General features: G+C 41.5%; 1 protein-coding gene and 1 non-coding gene across 5 annotated transcripts in view; both read right to left on the bottom strand.

Moving 5' to 3' along the window:
- PDSS2 (decaprenyl diphosphate synthase subunit 2) overlaps positions 1–20,733 on the bottom strand; it is an 87,952-nt gene extending 67,219 nt beyond the window's left edge. For 2 of the 4 annotated variants that reach the window (XR_015739638.1, XM_087913504.1), the window contains exon 1: positions 19,991–20,731. Coding sequence is in view for 3 of the 4 variants with exons in the window: in XM_087913504.1 (XP_087769630.1) it covers positions 19,991–20,283 (293 nt within the window). In the remaining variant the exon portion in view is untranslated. Of the gene's footprint in view, positions 1–19,990 lie in introns of all 4 variants that reach the window. The other 2 variants (XM_087913508.1, XM_026726652.2) reach the window with 2 other exon arrangements.
- LOC113433016 (U6 spliceosomal RNA) lies at positions 7,780–7,886 on the bottom strand. Its single transcript, XR_003373599.1, has one exon. It is a non-coding gene; the product is annotated as a U6 spliceosomal RNA (small nuclear RNA).
- Positions 20,734–21,488: the final 755 nt, after the last annotated feature.

Raw genomic sequence — 21,488 nt, 5'->3', positions numbered from 1 at the left:
TTTATTTTCCGGCCAAATTTTGCGGGGGAGAAAGCTCGCCCGCCTCGTGCCTACCTCTCCACCTGCAAATGGCCCGGCTGGATGAGGCAGGACTGGAAGGAAGAAGCAGCAGTGGCAGCAGGGGCGGTGGCGGGGGCAGAAGCAGCAGCGGTGGTGGGGGAAGAAGCGGCGGCAGCGGCAGCGGGGGCAGAAGTGGCGGCGGGGGCAGTGGGGGCAGAAGCAGCAGCAGTGGCGGGGGAAGAAGCGGCGGCGGCAGGGGCAGAAGCGGCGGCGGGGGCAGAAGCAGCAGCAGTGGCGGGGGAAGAAGCAGCGGCGGCGGGGGCAGAAGCGACGGCGGGGGCAGCGGTGGCAGAAGCAGCGGCGGGGATAGAAGCAGCAGCGGTGGCGGGGGAAGAAGCGGCAGCAGAAGCGGCAGCAGCCACGGGGGCAGAAGTGGCAGCGATGGCGGGGGCAGAAGTGGCAGCGGGGGCAGAAACGGCGGCGGTGGCGGCGGCGGCAACAGCAGGAGGTGGCGATCTGACGGTGCCCACCTTTTCTATTGCTGCTTGGCCTGGCGCTCACCTCGCCCCGCCTTGCGCCTGCCTCTCCTCCTCCTCCTCGCTGGCTCTGGCACGAAGGTTGGGGTGGGCACTGGGCCGCATTACGAGGCGACCTGGGCCGCATGCGGCCTCTGGGCCGCGGGTTGGACAAGCCTGGTCTAGTTGTTCTGGCATGCAGTGCTCTATACAGCATTGTTTTGAGTTGAAACAGTTTATGTCCGGGATGTGAGGGGTCTGTAAATATTTTCACAGCCCTCTTTTTGACTCATGCAGTATATACGTCCTCGATTGAAGGCAGGTGGGTAGTAATTGTTTTTTCTTCGGTCCTAATTATCCTCTGAAGTCTGTGTCTGTCCTGTTGGGTTGCAGAACCAAACCAGACAGTTATAGAGGTGCAGATGACAGACTCAATAATATGTTCATTATGATGCCTGAATATATAAAAGTGAAATACCACCCACGCATTATCACAAAATCTCCAGGACTGTAAAGCCTGCAAACTTGAAATTTGGCACGTATGTTCCTCTTGAATTCTAGAAAGGATTTTTCAAAATGACCATCAGAGCATTAGTATTTTATATATTATTAATAGGCTTCAATGCTAAGGTGTTCTACTCCCCCTCCTCACCTGAAAACAAATCTGTTCCAAATGCAAAACACAAGCAGAGGAGATGAGTTTCAGTTTTAGTTTTACTTTCAAGCAGCTTTAGTGCAGAACAGTTGACTTAAGCCATGCCCAAGCTCCTTGCCATCTCCTTGCTCACACAGCAAATACTGTTTCAGTTTCCAAGCAGCCCTCAACTCTCTTACACACTGACAGTACGATAGCCAGATGAATATTGATCGATGTTGGTAGGCAGAGGCAGAATTCTGTCCCCCTTATTTTCCTCCCCCAAAACTAAGCTCAATCACATACTTTCATAGTGAAGCACAGGTACTTCACTATAATACTTTCGTGAAGTACTATATAATACTATAATAAATTAGCATAACCTAGATAACTAGTTGATCCCAAAAAAGCTAACTAGGATCAGTCATGGAGACCAACAGGAAGTCTCAGGGCTTTGCTAGATTGAAAAACCAAACAAAAATTCAAAAAGGCAATGACAAATTATTTTAATTGTTGCCAAGAACACAGCATTAATTTTGGAAATCTTTTATTTTATGAAATAACAATGTTAAACTAGCCAGATGCAGCAGACTTAATTGTCTTTAAACCAAAAAAATAAAACTGAATAAAATGTAGTTCTGGAAAAATCAATATGAATTTCTTACATTTGATTCTGTTTATTAGAACTTCTTGACATATATCTCTGACTCATTGTATTTAGTATTTCTCACTGTTATAAAACTACTAAAGCAACAGTTTGTGTATCAGAGGCATTATATTCAAGAGGAAGGTTCATTTAATGTAGTATATACAGAAGGATGTGAAAATGCAAATAAAATTAATATACTACTGCATCAGAGATTGTATGGTTAAGTAGTTAACCCTGAAGGTATTTTGCAAATTGTACATCTGATTTAAATTAAATCAGTATTCAAAGGAGGTGCTCAAAATACTAAAGTTAGAAGAAAAGTTCTGTCAACACATCCATCTTCATTGAGACTGAATGAAAATGTAAATGAAGTCAATTACCATATGACAGAAAATACATAAAAATAGAATATAGAGACAGTGAAGCACCAATCACTGTATACTTCATTCTTGTGAGAAAATAGCTAATTCATAGCAAATCCATGTAGAGAAATAGTGGACACTATTAAGCAAGAGCATAGGCACAAATTCATATAATGTCCTTGCATATGATCTAAATCATCTAGTGTTCCCTAAGATTATTTATGTTTCCTTTCCAAATTGTGAGCTAAGAATTAAAAAAAAAAATTTCTAGCCATCCAAAGCTATAAACAGACTTATATTAAAGACATGGAGTTGGTCTTCACTAAAATTAATTGCAAGGGATTTGAAACAAATAAACCCTACAGTTAATCCTCCTTTAGTAATCAGAAGCTCCGGCAATCACTTGAAATGGCTTCAGGGGTCATATTCACATTCTACCTGAATCCATGTCCCTAGAGATATTCAACCCATGTCACAGGTAGATAAAAGTCTTCCAGATGGTGCAATTATTCTTGATGGGTATGTAGCAGAAGACAGGTTCCTCTGGGGGGGGGAAAGCGGCTGGAAGTAGCACAACTGGGCGTGTGCGCACACACACACATACAACTGAACATTAGAGTCAGATTCCTTCCTAAAACCTTGGGCAAAATATCACCACAAGTATAAATATAAATTCACAAGATTACAATATAGCTTATTCTAGTTTGTCCAGCTGATTATTATTAAACGCTACGCCTTCAAGCTAAAATTGAATTAGACCTATACAACTCTCCACTGCAAATCCAGGTTTTCGAGTGATTGAAACAATAGGAGGGAAAATACAATTATTCTCCATGCTATTCTTGTGACAAAAATAAGTTTTAAAATTAACAAATTGCTCTGTAAAAGCAGAACTCTTAATGTTCTTGACTTGCTATGAAGAGGGGAAGCCTAGCTTAGAAACAAGCATACCATGCTGATACAAAGACTCGCACCACCCACACAAACAGTAACACTGGATAATAATTTTTATGCTAAAAGAATTACACCTCCTACTACTGTCCATCTGTTTAAGAGAATAAATCAACCAAACATAAGCATTCTTATGAAAGCTCTGCATACAGTACTTAAATTTCCAATGTTTAGCTATTTCTCTTCTCAGTAGAGATAAGACATAAACCTATAATTCCAGTGGTTTCTATTCATTGAAACATTTTTGGCAAAAAGAGGGACAAACTTTGGAGGATAATTTATACAAAGGCCATTCAGCAATTACATTTTAGCAATCATATCTATGGATCATCAGACAAATCAGCGTACAGTGTAAAGACTAAACACATACTTTTAAATTTTCCTAGAAGAATTCAAGGAAGAAATTAAAACATGATTAACAATTCGCATCCACACTTTAAAATACAATATAATTTTAATGGCAGCATTTACAGAATACATTAAATGTGTTGCATGTGACAAGGAAAATAAAGTGAATAATTGCAAATTACCTATAACATATGTCTAAAAATATAGAGGGTATAAATGAATTTCTATATCTTTGTAGAATGTTCATTAAAGATTAAGAAATTTTAAGGCACACCAATGCTGGTAGAATAATACTCAATAAGTACATGAAAGAATGAATATTGAGAAAATGTAGAAAATGCTCCAATACAGGAAGTTTATTTTATTTGTTTGTTTGTTTGTTTATTTATTTTGTCAATTACTTACAAGATAATAGGTATAAGTATAAACATGAGTAAGAATACAGGAAATAGGTACAAATAAATGGGGACAATAGGACAGGGACAGGAGGCACGATGGTGCACTTATGCACACCCCTTAAGTTTTTAAGAGATTGGACAACCATTTGTCTGAACATGGTGGCTCAGTGATTAGAATGCAGCACTGCAGGCTACCTCTGCTGACTGCTGGCTGCCACCACTTTGGCAGTTCAAGTCTCACTGGCTCAAGTTTGACTCATCCTTCTATCCTTCCGAGGTCAGTAAAATGAGGACCCAGATTGTTGGGGGCAATATGCTGACTCTGTAAACCTTTTAGAGAGGGTTGTAAAGCACTGTGAAGTGGTATATAAGTCTAAGTGCTATAACCGGAACTGTTAGGAACTCCTTATCCAAAACATGTTTTCACAATGACTCTATATTACCTGTGTAAGGAAGCCGTATAAACCTAGTAAATGATGCCGCTTCTTGAATATGTTTCCTATAGTTACCTTCTGAACCTGGATTTCTGGACAGCTCTTATATGAGAGCTGTGAAAAGTATTTTAAAGAGTGCTCTACAATTTCTATTTGCATATACTGTGTAAAAACCATCTTTTTTGCACTGTTAAAGCAGTTGTGTCTTTCAGAAATTTTAAGGGGTGGCTTAGAAGGGGCGTTGGTACTTACCTGACACGCCCTTTCTCTGTGAGCTGTGAAGAGCATCCATTGTTTGGGATGATGCTTCTGTCGCTCGTTTGATAGGCTGGGCTTTAATTGAGAGGGCACTCCTCCTCCTCCACGGGACTCCTCCCTAGCGTCCCCAGTTTTGGCGAAGTCGAAGTGATGAAATATTTCTTCTCCGTCACCCTTTCTAATACTTGGCTGGAATAGCATCCCACCAGACAAATAAGGGTGGGGGTGGATGCTCTTCACAGCTCACAGAGAAAGGGCGTGTCAGGTAAGTACCAACGCCCCTTCTCCAGATGAGCTGTTCAGAGCATCCATTGTTTGGGACATACCAAAGCTTGGTGCGTCCTACGGGAGGGCTTCCGTCTGGTTCGGATTCCCCTTTTCTTGGTCCCTATGGACCCTTTGTAACACTTTCCTGTCAAAGGCAGCCTCTGTAGAGGCGAAGACATCATTCCAATAGTTTCTAAATAAAAGGCGATGGTGAGGCCCATGTTGTCGCCTTGTAAATTTTTGCTATTGGCACTTGTGGCCCATGTTGTCAACATTGCAGCACTCCAGGTCGAATGAGCAGTGATGCCCCCGGGTACAGGAAGAGATTTGTGTCTCATAGGACTTGGGAATTGTGCTCTCAGCCACTTACTGGTCATTGCGGAAGGGGTCTTGCACCCAATGGTGGGTGGTTGAAAAGAAACGAAGAGAACCTTTGTTTCCTAACACACATCGTGCAGTTGAAATATATGCAGAAAGCTCACTTTACATCTAGATTGTGGCATTGTCGTGCCAGATTTTATGTCGATTTCAGACAAATGTATGGGAATATCAGTTCCTATGGTCTGTGGAAACCCAAAATTATCTATGGCTGAAAGATGGATCTGGACTAAGGACCACTTTGTCTTGTGAAAAATACAGAGCTTCTGTCTAACTGACAAGACTACTAGATCCAAGATGTAACTGGGCCAATGTAATGGCAACCAAGAGAACCACCTTGTATGTTAGGAATGGAGACGCATGGTCTACATGGGCTCAAAGGGAGTTTTCTTGAGTGCGGTAAGGACCTTGTTGAGGTCCCACGTGTGATACCAATGCACTACAGGAGGCTGTACGATTGTAGCCCCGTGCAAGAAAATGGCATATGCATGGGTGATGAGAGATGGACTGCAAGTCTCTCCTAGTGATGACCGATGCTAAGGCCTCCCCTTTGCCTGTTTATATGAACAAGATAATAATGAAATGTCATATAAATAACACTGCCGTCTAACAGGTGTTCCCCTGAGATGAACAGCCAGAGCCATCAGAACCTTTGTAAGAACCTTGGGCAGATGACAACCCAAGGACAATGCAATGTATTCAAAACGTTGAGTAGTATAACAACAACTAAGAGTTCTGCTATGTGAGGATCTAATTGGAATGTGGGGATGGGCCTCCATTAAGTCAATGGAGGGTAGAAAATTGCCCCTTCTGATGCTCAGAAGTACGGAGTTCAGTATACTCATCTTAAGCCTCCTATGAACTATGGATCAATTAAGTCATTTTAAAGCTAAAATTGCTCCTGCTGATCTGGTGCCACAGGTTGGTTGCCTGGATCTCCAATAAATGAACAATAGCTGTCTCCATCATGCTCCCTTTAACAGGATCCCCAGAGAGAAGGCAAGTAATGCAAACGTTCCGGGGAGAGGATGGAAATTCTATAGCCAGGCCTAATCTTCTGATACCTCTAACCCAGGAAACAGAGGTAGAGGTATCCCATTGAGCCTTCCACCAATATGGGCACAGTTGTGAGGCCTATGTTGTGCCTCAGAGATCTCTATTTCATGTTCCTCAAGAGATTCTTTTGCTCTGCCCTCCCCTTCAGTATCTATCTCCAGATCGGAAACTATCTGACTGTTGGTGATTCATGCATCCAGACAGTCCCTGGAGTCTGGAGAGAAAAAGTCCCTGGTAGAGGGAATGAAGGAACCCTCCAAAAAGCTGGGAAAGGCTATTTTGGGGTCTATGAAAAGAGAGGAGCTTATTTTCTGCTTCTAGTCTCTATCAGAAATAGGTCAGGGGCACCACCAACCAAATTATCTCCCTATATTGGGGAGGAAGCAAGCTTCCATTAGTTGTGTGATATCTGCTTGCCAATGTCTGAGCCATAGCAGTAGGCAAGGAGAAACCTGAGATGCCCTGGCATGAGAAGATAATTTAATAGAGTTTTGCGGTGTCCTTGTGTGCCCTGATATTGGAATTTCAGATAATCTCCCTCAGCGGAGCAACCTGAGAGACGATCTAATAAAAAAGGGGGGATGCGGCCGACTCCGCTCTTATGGCCCTCACATCAGATCGACATGCCCTACATGGGGACAACTCGACCCTGTATATCCTTTGACTTGAGAGCCTCTTCTGCTTCCGTTGGAATTGCAGAGGAGGATGATAATTGCCATTAATGTTTTATCTACTATCGTGGTGATGAGAAATTTAGCAGAATGAGAAAACCAAATTAAAAATTTGCTATCATATCCTGTAAGAGGGGTATACGCCACTGAAGAGACCCCTTGTTTCTGGACGAGGTCCAAGAACCTCTGTGGGACAGTTATGACTTCCTCTTATATTATTGGTTGGGAGAAGATTAAATCGTCTGACCCCCCCCTTACAGTAACAATTGTTGGGCTGAGGAATGGAATATCAAGGCAGGCAGAAGGGTTTTTTGTTTTTGTTTTGAAACAACAGAGACTTGAAAAAAGTCTGAGGGCGAAACAGACCTGAAGATCGGTGGTCTGGCTTAATGCCTTCAATGTTTGACATGCCCCCCCTTTTTAGGGGATCCGCCTCTGACAGATTTTGGTCACTGTTGTGAGTAGACCCTTCCTCAACCTGTTCCATCTGGTCTCTAGTTCTCCCTCATTCTGTGCATCATGTGAATGTGTAACTGGATTATATAACATTCCCCTGAAGGAGGTACCTGCTGGTAATGAAGATCTATTCTGCATAGTAACTAAATCGAGTGAGAATCGAGGTCAGATTGTGGAGGCTGCCTAGCCATTAACTTCTACTGTGCCCTGGCCGCGATGCCTCTTCAAGTTGCCATGTCCCTCCAGGCCTTCAATTTGTCAGGGATATCCTCTGGGAGGAGGAATTCTGGTGTGGTTCCACAACTGTCTGTCAGGCAAGTAGCGCTGCTGAAGGCCTGGGTTGAACTGGTCCCTCTGAGGCTCTCCTGGATGGTGTTGAGAGATCCAGGGATGGAGGCAAGGTGAAATATGGAACACTTCACAAATTTGCGTGTTATCCTTGCGCAGGGGCCATGCTAATCTTCTCTGTATCATTCCAATTTTAGTGTATGTGCTGCTGAAGCGAGCACTCTGGAACTGGGACCAGCCTGGCTGGGGAAGAGGACTGAGACTTCTGTTCAACCTCCCTCATGCATTTTTTAAAATTTAAGATATGCTCATCTAACGCATTTTGGTGTCTCTTGGCATCCTTTGTTGCCTTAGAGGTCTCTCTTTTTACCTACTTTGAGTTGGTTTATTGTCTTCTGGGGGTATTTTTGGTTGCCCTTGAAGATTCTGACCTAAAGCCCACAAGGTGAGATACCTATATCTATATATCTATATGTGTATGAGATATTAATGGACTGTTGACTGTTTCAGAGGACTTATATAAACAGAGGCAGGGAATCCTCTTGATATTTGCTCTCCCCCCCTTTTTTGGTAAATTCAATTTGTTATTATGTTATTATTCATAATAATATTGATATCATTAATATTGTTATTATTGATAATATTTTTGTTATATCTGTGCACAGCCACTAACAAATTGTTGTGCTGTTACTAAACTCATAATTAGATGACTGAATATGGAATCAAATTGTGAGGCCAAATAGAGAACACCTTTCAGGACCTGTATTGCAATTGGGTGATCCTGCAGTCACTGGCTCTCAACAGCTTCCTGCCCAGGCGGACACAGGCCTTGGTGTTCACTGTTACTGTGCTGCTAGAATTCTGTGAGGGCTGCCAACTGAAAAAGGAAGCCCAATAGTCAACCTCAGAAAGAGGTCCGTAATCGGCATAAATGTCCCCTGGACCCTCATGGAGATCCTTGTGAAGGGAAGTGGCCTCTCAACAGATAATGCCATGGAATTCTTATAAACAAAATGATGCTGGCGTTGTTTTAGTCGTCAAGATGTAGCATCAACCATCACCTCTTAATGTGAGCCGATACGAATCTAACTAGAATTTGAGAATTTGAGCAGGAGAACTCTGAGTCCTCTGGCTCCACCCGATCAATAGCCCTTGCTTCTTCTATATACCTTGCAGGAGTATATCTGAAACTACAGAATCTCCTGTGGAGTGATACCTGAGGGTAAGGATGCTCTGTCCTGCTTAGTGACCGGAGTTATAGGGAATTCCAGTCAGAAGGAGTGCTCTGTTGTTCAGAGCAGTATGCTGCACCCCGGCAGAGATACATTGGCATATTGCTAATTCCATCCACACTCACATCTTTTGGGGGATCTAAGTCATTATCTTGACAGAATCTGGCCGCTGTTGGAGCAATGTGGCCACAGAGTCACTTCGAGTCACTTGTACTGATCTAGATGGGCTACCTGATCTTGTGCAGCTGTGCTGCATCTGTATTACACAGACAGATTCAGGGGTAGTTGCAGAGGGGAATTGGAGCCGAAGTAGGCCTGGAGGAGATGAGGTTTGAGAATTTTCTTCATCCTTAGAATGCTTCAATTTGTTTTGAGAATTTGACATGGCTCTTGAGCTACTGCTGCTTGCCATTGTGACCGCTTATTAAATTTTACTGTTAATGAGGCTGAAATGTTGGGCGGTTGGCATGCCCAGGGGCCTGAACCAGCAATGGCCAGGGAACCCTAAAACAATGCTCCCCAGTTTTGTATAATCTTATGTAAGAATACTGAATTCTTATTCTTGTTCCTATTATTATCATTATTATTATTTTGTTATTAATATTATTATTTCTGAATTAGCCAAATTAGGAACACCTCATAGGCCTAGAAAGGAGGAATTGTTGAAATAAGATGTAGGCCTGCGACAGCTTCCTGCACAGGCGGACACGGGCCTTGGTGCTCGCTGTGGTGCTGCTGTTTAATTCTGTGAGGGCATAAGCCAACAGTTTCCTCCTTAATGAATAAGGGTCAAAAACAGAATAATTATATCTATCTATCTATCTATCTATCTATCTATCTATCTATCTATCTATCTATCTATTTATCTATCTATCTACATACACACACATATGTATTAGGGGATTTCCCTTGGGTTCCAGGAAGGAGACCCCTGCTTGGGGAAAGAAAAGCCTCTCACAGTTCCAGAAATAAAATGCAGATCACTACCGCATGGTTAGTGAGTCTGCAATGGCACCAGCCATTATCTCTTTAGGTGCGTAATGAGTTAAATCGGCTCAGCAGCACTTCCACGCCTTGTGGGGAGTGCAGAGTGCCTTGTGGGGAGTGCCTTGTGGGGAGTGCAGAGTTACTGCACTCGATACTGCAGAGTTTCCCCTTGAATAAAAAGGTGCGGTGGGGCAGATGGGCGCTGATGCCCCCACCCCAGACGGTGTTCCCAGGGGAGAGGAAAAAGCCTCAGACCCTTTTAAAATGGAGCCTCTCCTGTCGGGCGTGGGCGGCGGCAATCGTAGAGGCTCGGCTTGAAAAGATTGTAATGTGAGTTGTTAGCTATGCGGCTGAGGCGTTATCACCTCCGATCATCCTGGGGGTGAGAGATCATTATCTGAAGCTACGGTGAGCTCCCTTGGCTCGAGTTATATACCGTAGGGAGCTGCTTGACTCATTGAAACTAAAAGCCTTAAAGGAGTTGTTTAGAGTTTAAAGGCAAACCTTTTTGTTGTCTCCTTTTGAAGCTTTGCTATTCCGGCCAAGGGAAAGGAAATTAAGCTGCCTATATCCACGAAGGCTGAGCAAAAACTGGGGACGCTAGGGAGGAGTCCCGTGGAGGAGGAGGAGCGTCCTCTCAATTAAAGCCCAGCCTATCAAACGAGCGACAGAAGCATCATCCCAAACAATGGATACTATGAACAGCTCATCTGGAGAAAATCTTGGCCAATCTTAATGGTACTAGATGCCAACGGTAAAACATTTTGTAAAGGTTTTCCCTATACAAGGCTGCCATTGTTAACTTATAATTTCTCTTCCAAAGTCTTTCCCAATCCTCTAATTGAATGTTATATCTGAAATTTTTCATCCATGCTATCATTGTCTGTTTTACTACCATATACTGTATAAACCAGGGATCCCCAACCTTGGCTACTTTAAGACTTCAACTCCCCAAAATCTCCAGCCAACATAGCTTAAAGTGGCCAAGGTTGGAGACCCCTGGTATAAACCATCTTTTTTGCACTGTTAAAGCAGTTGTGTCTTTCAGAAATTTTAAGGGGTGGCTTAGAAAATTGCTTAGTTAATACATCTGTCACTTAAGATATCTCACTAAGAAATACTGAGTCCTGAGACTTTACTATGGCTGAGTTACATCTTGTAGTTTCCTAAATTTAAACATTTTCAACCATTTTTATCTCTTATTTGGCCCTACCAATCCAGATTATAATATGAAGCAACCAGGAGCACCAGATACATGATGTTTACTGAAGAAGCTCAAAGAAAAGAAAAAAGTAAACAGGTTTTTAAAAAAAGCACCTATGCAGAAATTCCAATTTGTTAAACCTATATTATATGTTTAGTTTGTTGCCCAATCCCATCATCCATATATTATTACAAAAGCAGATGACAGTTTTAGTAAGTAAAGTGCTATTGTTTTCACAATATCAAGCAATCTATTAACTGTGAACAAGGATTACATTTTTCACACAATGTAGATATTGAACCCTTTACAGTTAATAATTTGTGGAAAAGTAACTTGAAAATTCTGATATATTTCCCAGAGATGTGTTCATCCCTGAGAGAACTCAAGATTTCAAAAGGTGAGACATTTCAGCAACTTGTGGTTTTGGAAATGTTTGTTTCCACAGCAACCAGCATCATTTTCTTTATATAGCATTATAAACAGATGGCAAAAAAGAATGCCTGTGTTTCTTTGCCAGCATGTCAATATAAACTTTAGTACATAGTACTGTATGTTTGAATTATTTAACAATCCAGGTATATTACCCACAGAACTTATTATTGCAGTCAAATGTTAGTAAATTTTCATTCTCTCACTGTACATTTTGTTTCTTAGCTATCTTTTGTTAAATTCCTTCTGACACCTACAATTTTCATAACACATTGTTTTAAGACAAAAGAATGAATCTTTGGCAGGAGACCTATAAAAACCTGAATGGAACACTTAATGAAATGAGAACTGATAAATTGGTCCCTTTCAGACTTAATGCCAAATCAGGATTTCAGTTACACGAACAATGCAATGGCCCTCAAAATTGCATTACCACTTTTTTTTCTCTACTCTTCCCTTGCAGGCTGCATTCTCCTAAAGAAAATCATAAAAGAAAACACTTTCATGTGAACATGAAACTAAACCGTGCACAATCACACTCTGCTCATCTACCATCTACAAACTCAAACTATTTGATGTTCTAGATATGATATGAAACCACAATCACAAGTGGGGCTGGGAAGGCTGTCATAATTCAGTGAGTCATGTCATGTGACTGCAGTGACTTCCAATAGCAATCCTGGCATACACACCTCCCACCCCAGTGGCAGTCAGGAATCAGGAATCACAAGTTGTTAAGCAATTCTCACCGCCATCCAAGCATTCTGGGCTTGGTCCCTTCCAGCTAGGAATTTCAATAAGGGAAGGAGTGCTTGCCCCCAAGTCTGTTTTTTGACTGCCGTGCACTCTGCCTTCTGGGGCTGCAAACAGCCCCCCAAATCATGCAGCTTTGGGACTGCTTGCAATGCCCCAGAAAATCTCAACCAATCCAGTCCACCCCAGCCTTCATAAAGCTGAGCTATCACACATGCTTCCTCCATGTTCAGCTGACAGTCACACTTCTGAACTAGCCTATTGAAGCATGCAGATCTTCTAAGCTCCACCTTACTTTCTACCTGGACTTTCCAGATAGGTGCAGTTAAAGCATATTAGACGCCCAGCTTTGATCAACAGCTGGGAAAATAATTAAGGACACACTCAAATCATTTTCATTGGACACATTGAGACACAACAGATTCTTTGTAATACACAGAGACCCAGCAAATTTAAAGTATCAGCACAACTTTACTGGTTATAATGTATATTTCCTCTTTCTTATATGCACACACACACATTCATCCACACGTACCCACATCCTGCTCAATTAGCTACCAGTCCTAGCTAAAGCAGGGGTGGACAACTATAGCCCCTTTATGATCTGTTTTCTACACCTCCCAGTATCACTGAGCCACCATGGTTGCCTCAGGAATTCTGACAGTTGAAATCCACAGGTCAAAAAAGAGCCACAGTTGTACACCCCGAAATAGAGGGATGGAAGCCGCCAAGTTTGGGTTCAAAAATGACTCAAAGAGCGGGCAGGATTCAGGAGCCAATTTACCTTCAAAATCCTTGCTTTTTCATTCAGAGGACCAGCTGCTACTCTTGCTTGATTAACTTACACGCTTGGTAGCTGTTAATGGGACTTTTGGGAGCAGGGTGTTCCATATACTCAAGCCCCACTTTTTTGGCCTGGTTCAGGTGGTATTTTTTCCTTTGTTTCCTTAACAACTTGGCTGCTTCTTAACTACCCTCCCAAAGCAAACTTTTAGACTAGATTCCTGGCTTTTGTCCACCCTGCTTAGATGTTGGCTTCATCTTTCAACATGGCTGCTTCAGCCTAGTCTCCCACTGCTACCTTTCCAAAAGCTTTCTGAAGGAAACACAACTTTATAAAGACATTGCAGTTCTATTGTTTATTTTAGTTCTGGAAATATTGAAAAGAGAAAAGACAATATGAGAGGATCGTGGGAGTAAAGATTTAAAAAGAAATTTATGAATTAAGGGTTTCTTAGGATAATTTGGTGCTAGTTCCCTGAAAGATCCCTGAAAGAGGATTGAAATATTAATGAGAAATTTTAAAAATGGTATATTAGCAAGTTTTAAAATTAATAAACAGAAGATGAAGATGTTAACAAAAATATGAAAATAGAAGATCAAACAGAACTGATAAGTAAAACAGGCCTTAAGATTGAGAAGGTAAAATGTTTGGGTATCATTATGACAAATATGAACCATATGTTATTTCAAAATAATTGGGTTAAGATATGGAATGAAGTTAAAGATATGTTAAGATGGGAATAATTACAATTGTCATTGTTTGAGAAAATTCCTGTGATAAAAATGTCTTCTTGAGTGATGTTTTCATTTCCGACAATAACTGTTTTGATAACTGATACACCATTTAAATAGTAGCAGATGAATATATCTAAAATGTGTGGTTGAGGAAAAAACTGTGAGTTATAAGGTTATAAGGTGCTTCAAGATGCAAAGGAAAGAAAGGACTGGGTTTTTTGCAGCTAGCTTTTTGGTTTCAATGAAAAAGTCAATGCTAAAAACCAAGGCTTTGAAGTTAAAAGGACATGACCTGAGATTTGGGTAGCATGAATATGTAATTAAGGTTAATACGGATTTTAAAAACCATTATGTTAGATTCGCCATATTGAGAATGTAACATAGATACAAACCAAGACTGTGCCCCAGATTCTGACCTGTGGTTCTCAGCACAAAAAGCAAATAATAAGAAAACACAAATGGCTAACTTATCATGAAATATCAGAATTTTGTCAAAGGGCATATAAAATAAAATCATGACACCTGGTCATAGAGGGATGTAATTATCAATGGTTCTCTTATATATAATTATTAGAAAGATGTAAAATAGACAAAAGAATTTATGGTTTTAAACATTCTGAGCGTGAAACAGAATGGTGAACATGTAAGTGCTAAAATGTATACCCTTTTATGGAAAGGCTGTATAATAAAATGAAGCAGACTGAACTAGCCAAGGATATCAGTTCGAAGAGGCACCACAAAGAAAAGCAAATTTTAAGTTCATTATAAATGTTAGGGGAAAATCAAAAATATAAAAACCAGTTATTTTGACAAAAATCTATTATCTGACAACTATCTTAAGCTATTTGCTTGAAACATCATACCCAGCTACCATAAGAAAAGAATTGCAAAACTTCAAAGTGTCAATATATAAAATACTTCATTCACAATTGCCGCACAAACCAAAATATACTTGTGCATTAAAACGAAATCCAACTAAATCATGCTCAGAACATAGACCAATTTTCAGGGCAGTAGCAATAGGACTTAAGACTTATATACTGTTTCACAGTGCTGTACAATCCTCACTAAGCTGTTTACAGTCAGCATATTGCCCCCGACAATCTGGTTCCTCATTTTACCGACCTCAGAAGGAAGAAAAGCTGAATCAACCTTGAGCCTGGTGAGATTCGAACTGCCAAACTGCTGGAAGCCGGCAATCAGCAAAAGTAGCCTGCAATACTGCATTCTAACCATTGCACCAACACAGCAAATAAAATATGAATCAGTTGAGCATCTTCTTGACATGGATTTGAGACAAATATATACTCAAATATTCTCTCTGATGCTATGTACTCCTATATATAAATTGGGATGGTAAAGAAATATGTTGCTATATATTGATATAATAGCTGCCAAATTCTTTGATAAATAACACAGTCCTATAAACAAATGCATCCCAAGTGTTTTGGTAGGCTGAGTTACAAATCTTCTGCTACCCTCATTTGCTGTTTTAGAATACAGAGGCAAAGAGAGGGAATGAAAGAAGACCAACACCGTAAGCACCTATATAGAACTCTGCTGAAATCCCCACAGCAATATGAAACCAGTATATAAGAGCCAGCCACAATGAGACACACTTTTTGCTAAGCAACGAAGGATCAGAAAAGCTACCTGGAAAGATGCAAACATATACTGAGAGTGCTATATTCAGAAAGCATCTCCCAGGCTTCTTATTCTTTTCATCCAGTGATTCGTATATATAATAAGTACAGGTTTATTTTTTTATATTCTGAACCAAAAATTGTTTGTCCATGCGTATCTACCCAATTTTAAATTGGCCAGGCTACATTTGAGTTCCAGAAGAATTCCTATACATTTTTATATCCTCTAACAAGGCTTTAAGTAGTTCATCAAGATTGGCAAGTCCCATCTTGGCATTTTTGTCACACGTCCTGTGACAGTATTTACACATGCCACACTCACCAGATTCTTGGCCATTGAAAATAATGATCACAAAAATAAGATAAAAGGGTTAAAATTCCACAGTAAGGTTAAATAAATCAACACAGCCATCATTCGCCATAGAAAATTTGGAGCTAACCTTTAAAGATAGACAAATCAATAACTCTGCTCTGATTATAACAGCATACAGATATTTAGATGAAACATTTAAAGAACTGAAGGTGATTCATACTAATTACCTTATACCAGGTGTCGCCAACCTTTTGGATCTCAGGGACCACCAAACTCATACTTTTAAATCCTGAGGACCACTAATATGAATTTTTTAAAAAAAGATAATATATTTAATATATGTTTTTAATGTTAAATATAAATTATATTATATACATACATACATACATACATACATACATACACACACACACACACACACATATACGCATATACATACACACATACACGCACAAACTTACTTGCTTAATTATAACAAAAATGTAAATGCTTAATTATAACAAAATAAAACGTTCTGGGCTGGAAGCCTCCCCCCACCTGGCACTTTCCAAAGAGACAGAAGAGCGGGCAGTGTGTGCGTGTTTGTGTGTGTGTGCGTGTGTGTGTGTGTGTGTCTGAGCTGAGGGGCCTCGGGGCAACTGCTGCTGGGAGACACAGAAGCAGAAAGGGGGCTTTGCTCTCCTTGGGGGGCAGAACCCCTTGGCTGCCACTCCAGGGGCTTCTCAGCAGGCATCTGCCTGCAGAGGACTGCCGCTCTTGGTGATTAATTGGGGGAGGGGAGGGGGAGAAAGTGGGAGATCCTTTCAGATCCCGGGTGGAGGATTGAGAGGCTCAGATCTGCAGCCGAGGAAAAGCTGGGGGGTCTCTTCCAGCGTCACCTGGAGACAGGCAAGGAAAGGTGTCCCTGGGGGCACTTCACTCGCTTTAGCACTTTGCTGCCAAACCCAGCCACAGCCAGTGATTATTTGGGGGCGGGGAGAGAGAAGGCATCTCTCACATTCCAGGGGAGGAAAGGAGACTAAACAAAGCTCACTCTTTCACTGAGACCTACAAAACGCCAATCTACCATGTTCCAGGAGTTCTTCGAAATCATCAAACACTCCCACTTGCAGTTCCCGTGCCTCCCGGCTCAGGTCCCTGAGATGCACACTCCCACACACGGCGGTGGCAACAGTCCCCTCCCCCAGCGTCCACTGTCAGCTCTCCCCATTAGTTTTCTAGCTTTGAATTGCTCCCGGCTCTCTCTCCTTCCTCCCCTCCATCCACATGCAGTCAGGAAAGGAAAGGGAGCTGGAGCCTTGCACAGCTCTCCCCTTTTCCAGCCTTTGCTGTCTCTCCCAACATCGAAGCCTCAGAAACACAGGCAAAGCCGCCACAGTGGTAACGCCCTGAGTTGCTTGCTTCTCCACTATGGTCTCCTCCTCCTCCTCCAGCACCACTTCCTTCTCTGGGTAGGGCGATTCTTAACTAACCAAGCATACTAAGGCAACTCAGGGCCCTGACTCCGGGGTCCCTCGGAAAATCGGGAGATGCAAGAACTGCGTGGCCCAGATTAATTGCTTTTGGGGACCATTTCTTCTGCGGCCCACCAAAAATTTTCCACGGCCCACCGGTGGGCTGCAGCCCACCAATTGGCGACCACTGCCTTGTACAACTTACAGTTTAAATTTTAAAGAAAGTGTAAGGCCTCATTAACTGTCTTTTTAAAATAAAAGCTAGTTATTTTAGTAAGAATTTTAAGAATTGTTGTCTATTAAAAGGTAGAGGCATGTAAAACCATACCAGCACATCCTAAATCTCCTGCCAAAAAACATGGGAAAACTGCAAACCAACAAAAAAAAATACTCTGTTCTGCCCTAGGCTTCCCCAAAAAGCAGTAAGCAAACTCGGAGTCCTGGCAAAACCTCTTTTATTAAATGAATGTGAATTTATTGCATTCACATTCAGCCAACAGCCTGACAAACAGTCTTGCAAATTATTGGCTCAGACCTTACCTATCTTGGAAAGCTGCCCGGTAAATATTTCCACACATAGTGGTGACAGGGAAGGGCTGGGCACAAAGTCCTAGGTTACACAGACAAATCTTCACAATGCTGAAACGAACGAACATACAAATTGTTTCCTGCAAAAGCCCCCTTCCCTTTTGCTTCTCTTTTAATCATTATGGGAGGGGCCATTCATCATCCACCTGTGGCCTGACTCCCATGTCGATCCTGAGTTCTTAATTGTTCCTTCCTTTTGGCAGTTCTGCGTATGTGCAGGCTGGGAACCGGTTCCAGAAGCTCCCCTGCCTCATTGCTGTCCGAGCCCAAAGACAGCTGATGACTGCCAGCCTGCCCTGGCCCCATCTCTGCCTCTGACACAGATCCCTTGTCCAGAGATTCCTCAGCCTCCAGGATTGGCCCAGGTTCCTCTCCAACCTCCTCGCTGTCCAACTTTGCTGCCAGCTTTATCAGCTGCCGGCAGGCCACAACATACTCCCTGACTGGGGGAGGAGCAAGTACTTTACAATTAGTGCCCTCCAATAACTGTTTACATTTTCTTACTTGTATCTTTTTTTTTTTTGCTTTACTTGAATAGATCCTGAAAATCTCTGTATGGCTAGCCTTCGATCATTACTGGCTGAGAACACTACACTTCTCCACCTAAGATATTACAAGGGATGGGGGGGAAATAGTGAATTCTGTGGTGCTTACATATTTTAACTGACAAAAGGAAATATATACTAAGGAACAGAAGGACAAATTCATTGGGTCATCAGCTATCTTTTAATCAATTATACTGAATCAAATAAAACTTTTTTTTTCAAAATTGTTATATTAACAAATTACTTAGCATCACCAAAGTTTTAATTTTCAGTGGTATATCTTTAAATCAAATTCCTTAGAATGTACTAAGACACAACATCCAAATTTAATACCAAGACATTCAATTCATTGAAGCAAAATACTCTTGATATTATGTTTCATGGTTCTTCCTGAGAAGTTAATCCAAGTGTATAGAAGTGCCACTGAAGCCTATAAAAAAGTCAAAATATATTTGGCACACTAATACTTTTTTAAAAGCCTCATAAAATGAATTTACCTGTGTCAGCTAGGTAATAAATAGTATTTTTCTCTGTCTTTTGAAATCACTATGCTTAGTTCCTATATTTTTTACTGATTCTTTATATTAAAGGTACGTTTGATAAATTCCTTTATAACGTAATAACACTAACATCATATACCTATTTTTGGAAAATTCAGGTAGTCCTTGAGTTACAACCATTCATTTAGTGACCATTCAAATTACAGCAGCACTGAAAAAAGTGACTTATGACCATTTATCACACGACACTTGCAGCATCCCTATGGCCATGTAATCAAAATTTGGACACTTGGCAACTTGTCCATATTTAAGATGAGTGCAGTATCCCAAGATCATGTGATCACTTTGTGTGACTTTCTGACAAGCAAAGTCAATGGGGAATTTGTTCACTTAACCGCCATGTGACTAACTTAACTCTAACTAAAAAGGCTATAAAATAGAGCAATTTAACGGCTGTCTCACTTAGCAAGAGAAAATTTTAGCTGGGTTGTGGGCCTAAGTTGAGGACTACCTGTAGTTGCTCCAAACTATTTATCTCAGCATAATTAGAAATCCCTTGTAAGTAAAAGAAAGCATGATCTCATCTATTTCATTTCATAAAGGAATAAACAGAAAGGTAGAAAAGATGGGTCAGTGTAAATAACATGCTGCATGCAAACTAACAGTATGATCATAATGCAGTTCCAATGGTTAAAAAAAAAAAGACACATGGAGCCAACTCTCCACATCACAAGTGAACAATTTTCTTGATTTTTTTTTTTCAAAGAGAGGCCACAAAAGTATAAATCTCCAGCAGGAAAATCTTGATGAAACTAATTCCCTATGAACTTCTACACCAGACTGTAATCTTCTCAAGAACTTAGCTTAACTTAATGCTCTTTGCTCTAAAACATGCAGAAGCAACATACCAGTAGCATCTGCTCTAGAGTTAATTCCAAGCAACTCTAATTTGAAAGGACTTCAGACAGCCAGTGTTTACTCAGTCAGCACAGGTAGACCAATACACAGATTCTAAACAAGGAGGTATCCTATATTCGGTCAAATAAATACAAGTCGGGGGAGGGGAATATGAGCATTTGGATGTAATAAAAAACTCCTGGCAAGACTTCAAAGGCTTACTAGAAATGTACCGGCCAACAAAGACCAGTTGAACACTCACCTGGCCGTGTTAAGCAATGGGTGGTTGGTTCCCACCAATTTGCGCATCTGCATGGCGATGTTGCTCAGCTCGTCGCTCAAGAGGCACCGGAGGCTCATGAAAGAGGTCGGGTAGCCCACAATTTTCTCGGCCTCCGAAACCACTTTGCTCCAATAGGAAGCCGAAGAAAGCGAGGGAGAACTGGAGAAGAGGCATCGCCGCTGCCTGGGCTTTCCACATCCTTCAGCCCAGAACGGGACAAGTACCCGGGAGCAACTTTTAACACAAGGTGACAGCAACGCGGGGCGCATCATCACTTCCACGCGGCTCTTGCTGCCACTTGTCCGTCCCCGAAATGTATCTGTACAACAGACAAGCAGGACCCACTACAGGCTTGATCATCGGTATCAAGTCCGACTCCAAGTCTTCCAGCCTCTTACTACCGGTAGTTTTGCTTCTCTCCGCTCGTATTTATGCGCGCCTTACGTTTCTGCCCCGCTCCTTCTTTGAATCTTCTTCGTCCTACCACGGAGGAGAATTAGCACTACTCCCGCTTTATAAACTCCTTAAAGTAGGTGGGTGGGGTGAAAACTCTGTTCTAAGTAGACTTCCCGGTGTCGAAGCGGCACGCGAATCTCATGGAGGCAGCCATCTTAAGTGTCGCAAAATCACAGGGAATCGGGGAAGTTACACTTTTGCACCGTTTCTTTACCTTACGGTATTGCCTGGGAGTACAGTCCTCTCTGGAGGAGGACGAGTAGTTAGTACGGTTCGTAAGTTCCCAATTGCCACCGGTCTGGTCCTCCAGGCTCACCGTAAAGCGGAGCCTAAAGTTCGTGATTCCTGAAATACAATCTCAAATACTCTGGAAGTTATTCCTTGAGTTCTACTAAGAATCGCCGCCTCTTCTGTAGGAACTTCATAGAAGAAACTTCATAAAAGAAGTATGCTGTGAGAAACCATCGTTAGGTATTTTTGAACCCATCCAGTTCTCTGGGATTTTAGGCATTTAATTGATTCGCTGAATAACCCGTTAAATAAAACAGTCCCTGCTCGAGGAACCCGAATTTAAGAACAGTAAAGTTATGTGCGCGTTTATATTAAAGTAAGACTTTTTTCAGTGAAACATGTCTCCATGGAAGTAAATTATGCAAATGGAAGCAAATTATTACTAAATTGTATGACACCTGTCTTCCAATGACAGGGCTCAGTCACCCTTGAACAGTTACATTCAGCAACTACTAGTGAAATCAGTTGCACTTACTCAGAGTAAAGTTAAAGTTACAAATTTCTTCATGAAAAGCACTTTTTCCAGCTCAAGATTATGAATCTTCTTAACTATGGAAATTTATCCATGATGAATTGATACATTGATACATTGATCTGTGATATATTACATGGATAAGTTGTCTACTTATGCATAAAGTGGTATCAGCATAAACGGCCTTCATAAGAAAACATTGTGTTCACTTATGCAAATGAATGGTAAAAGGGTTTTCCCAGAGCTGGCCCTATTAAA

Source organism: Pseudonaja textilis, chromosome 1 (genome assembly GCF_049901715.1).
Source record: "Pseudonaja textilis isolate UNSWEBS1 chromosome 1, rPseTex1.2, whole genome shotgun sequence".
Taxonomy (NCBI): domain Eukaryota; kingdom Metazoa; phylum Chordata; class Lepidosauria; order Squamata; family Elapidae; genus Pseudonaja; species Pseudonaja textilis.
This window is presented reverse-complemented; position numbering and strand designations above follow the sequence as displayed.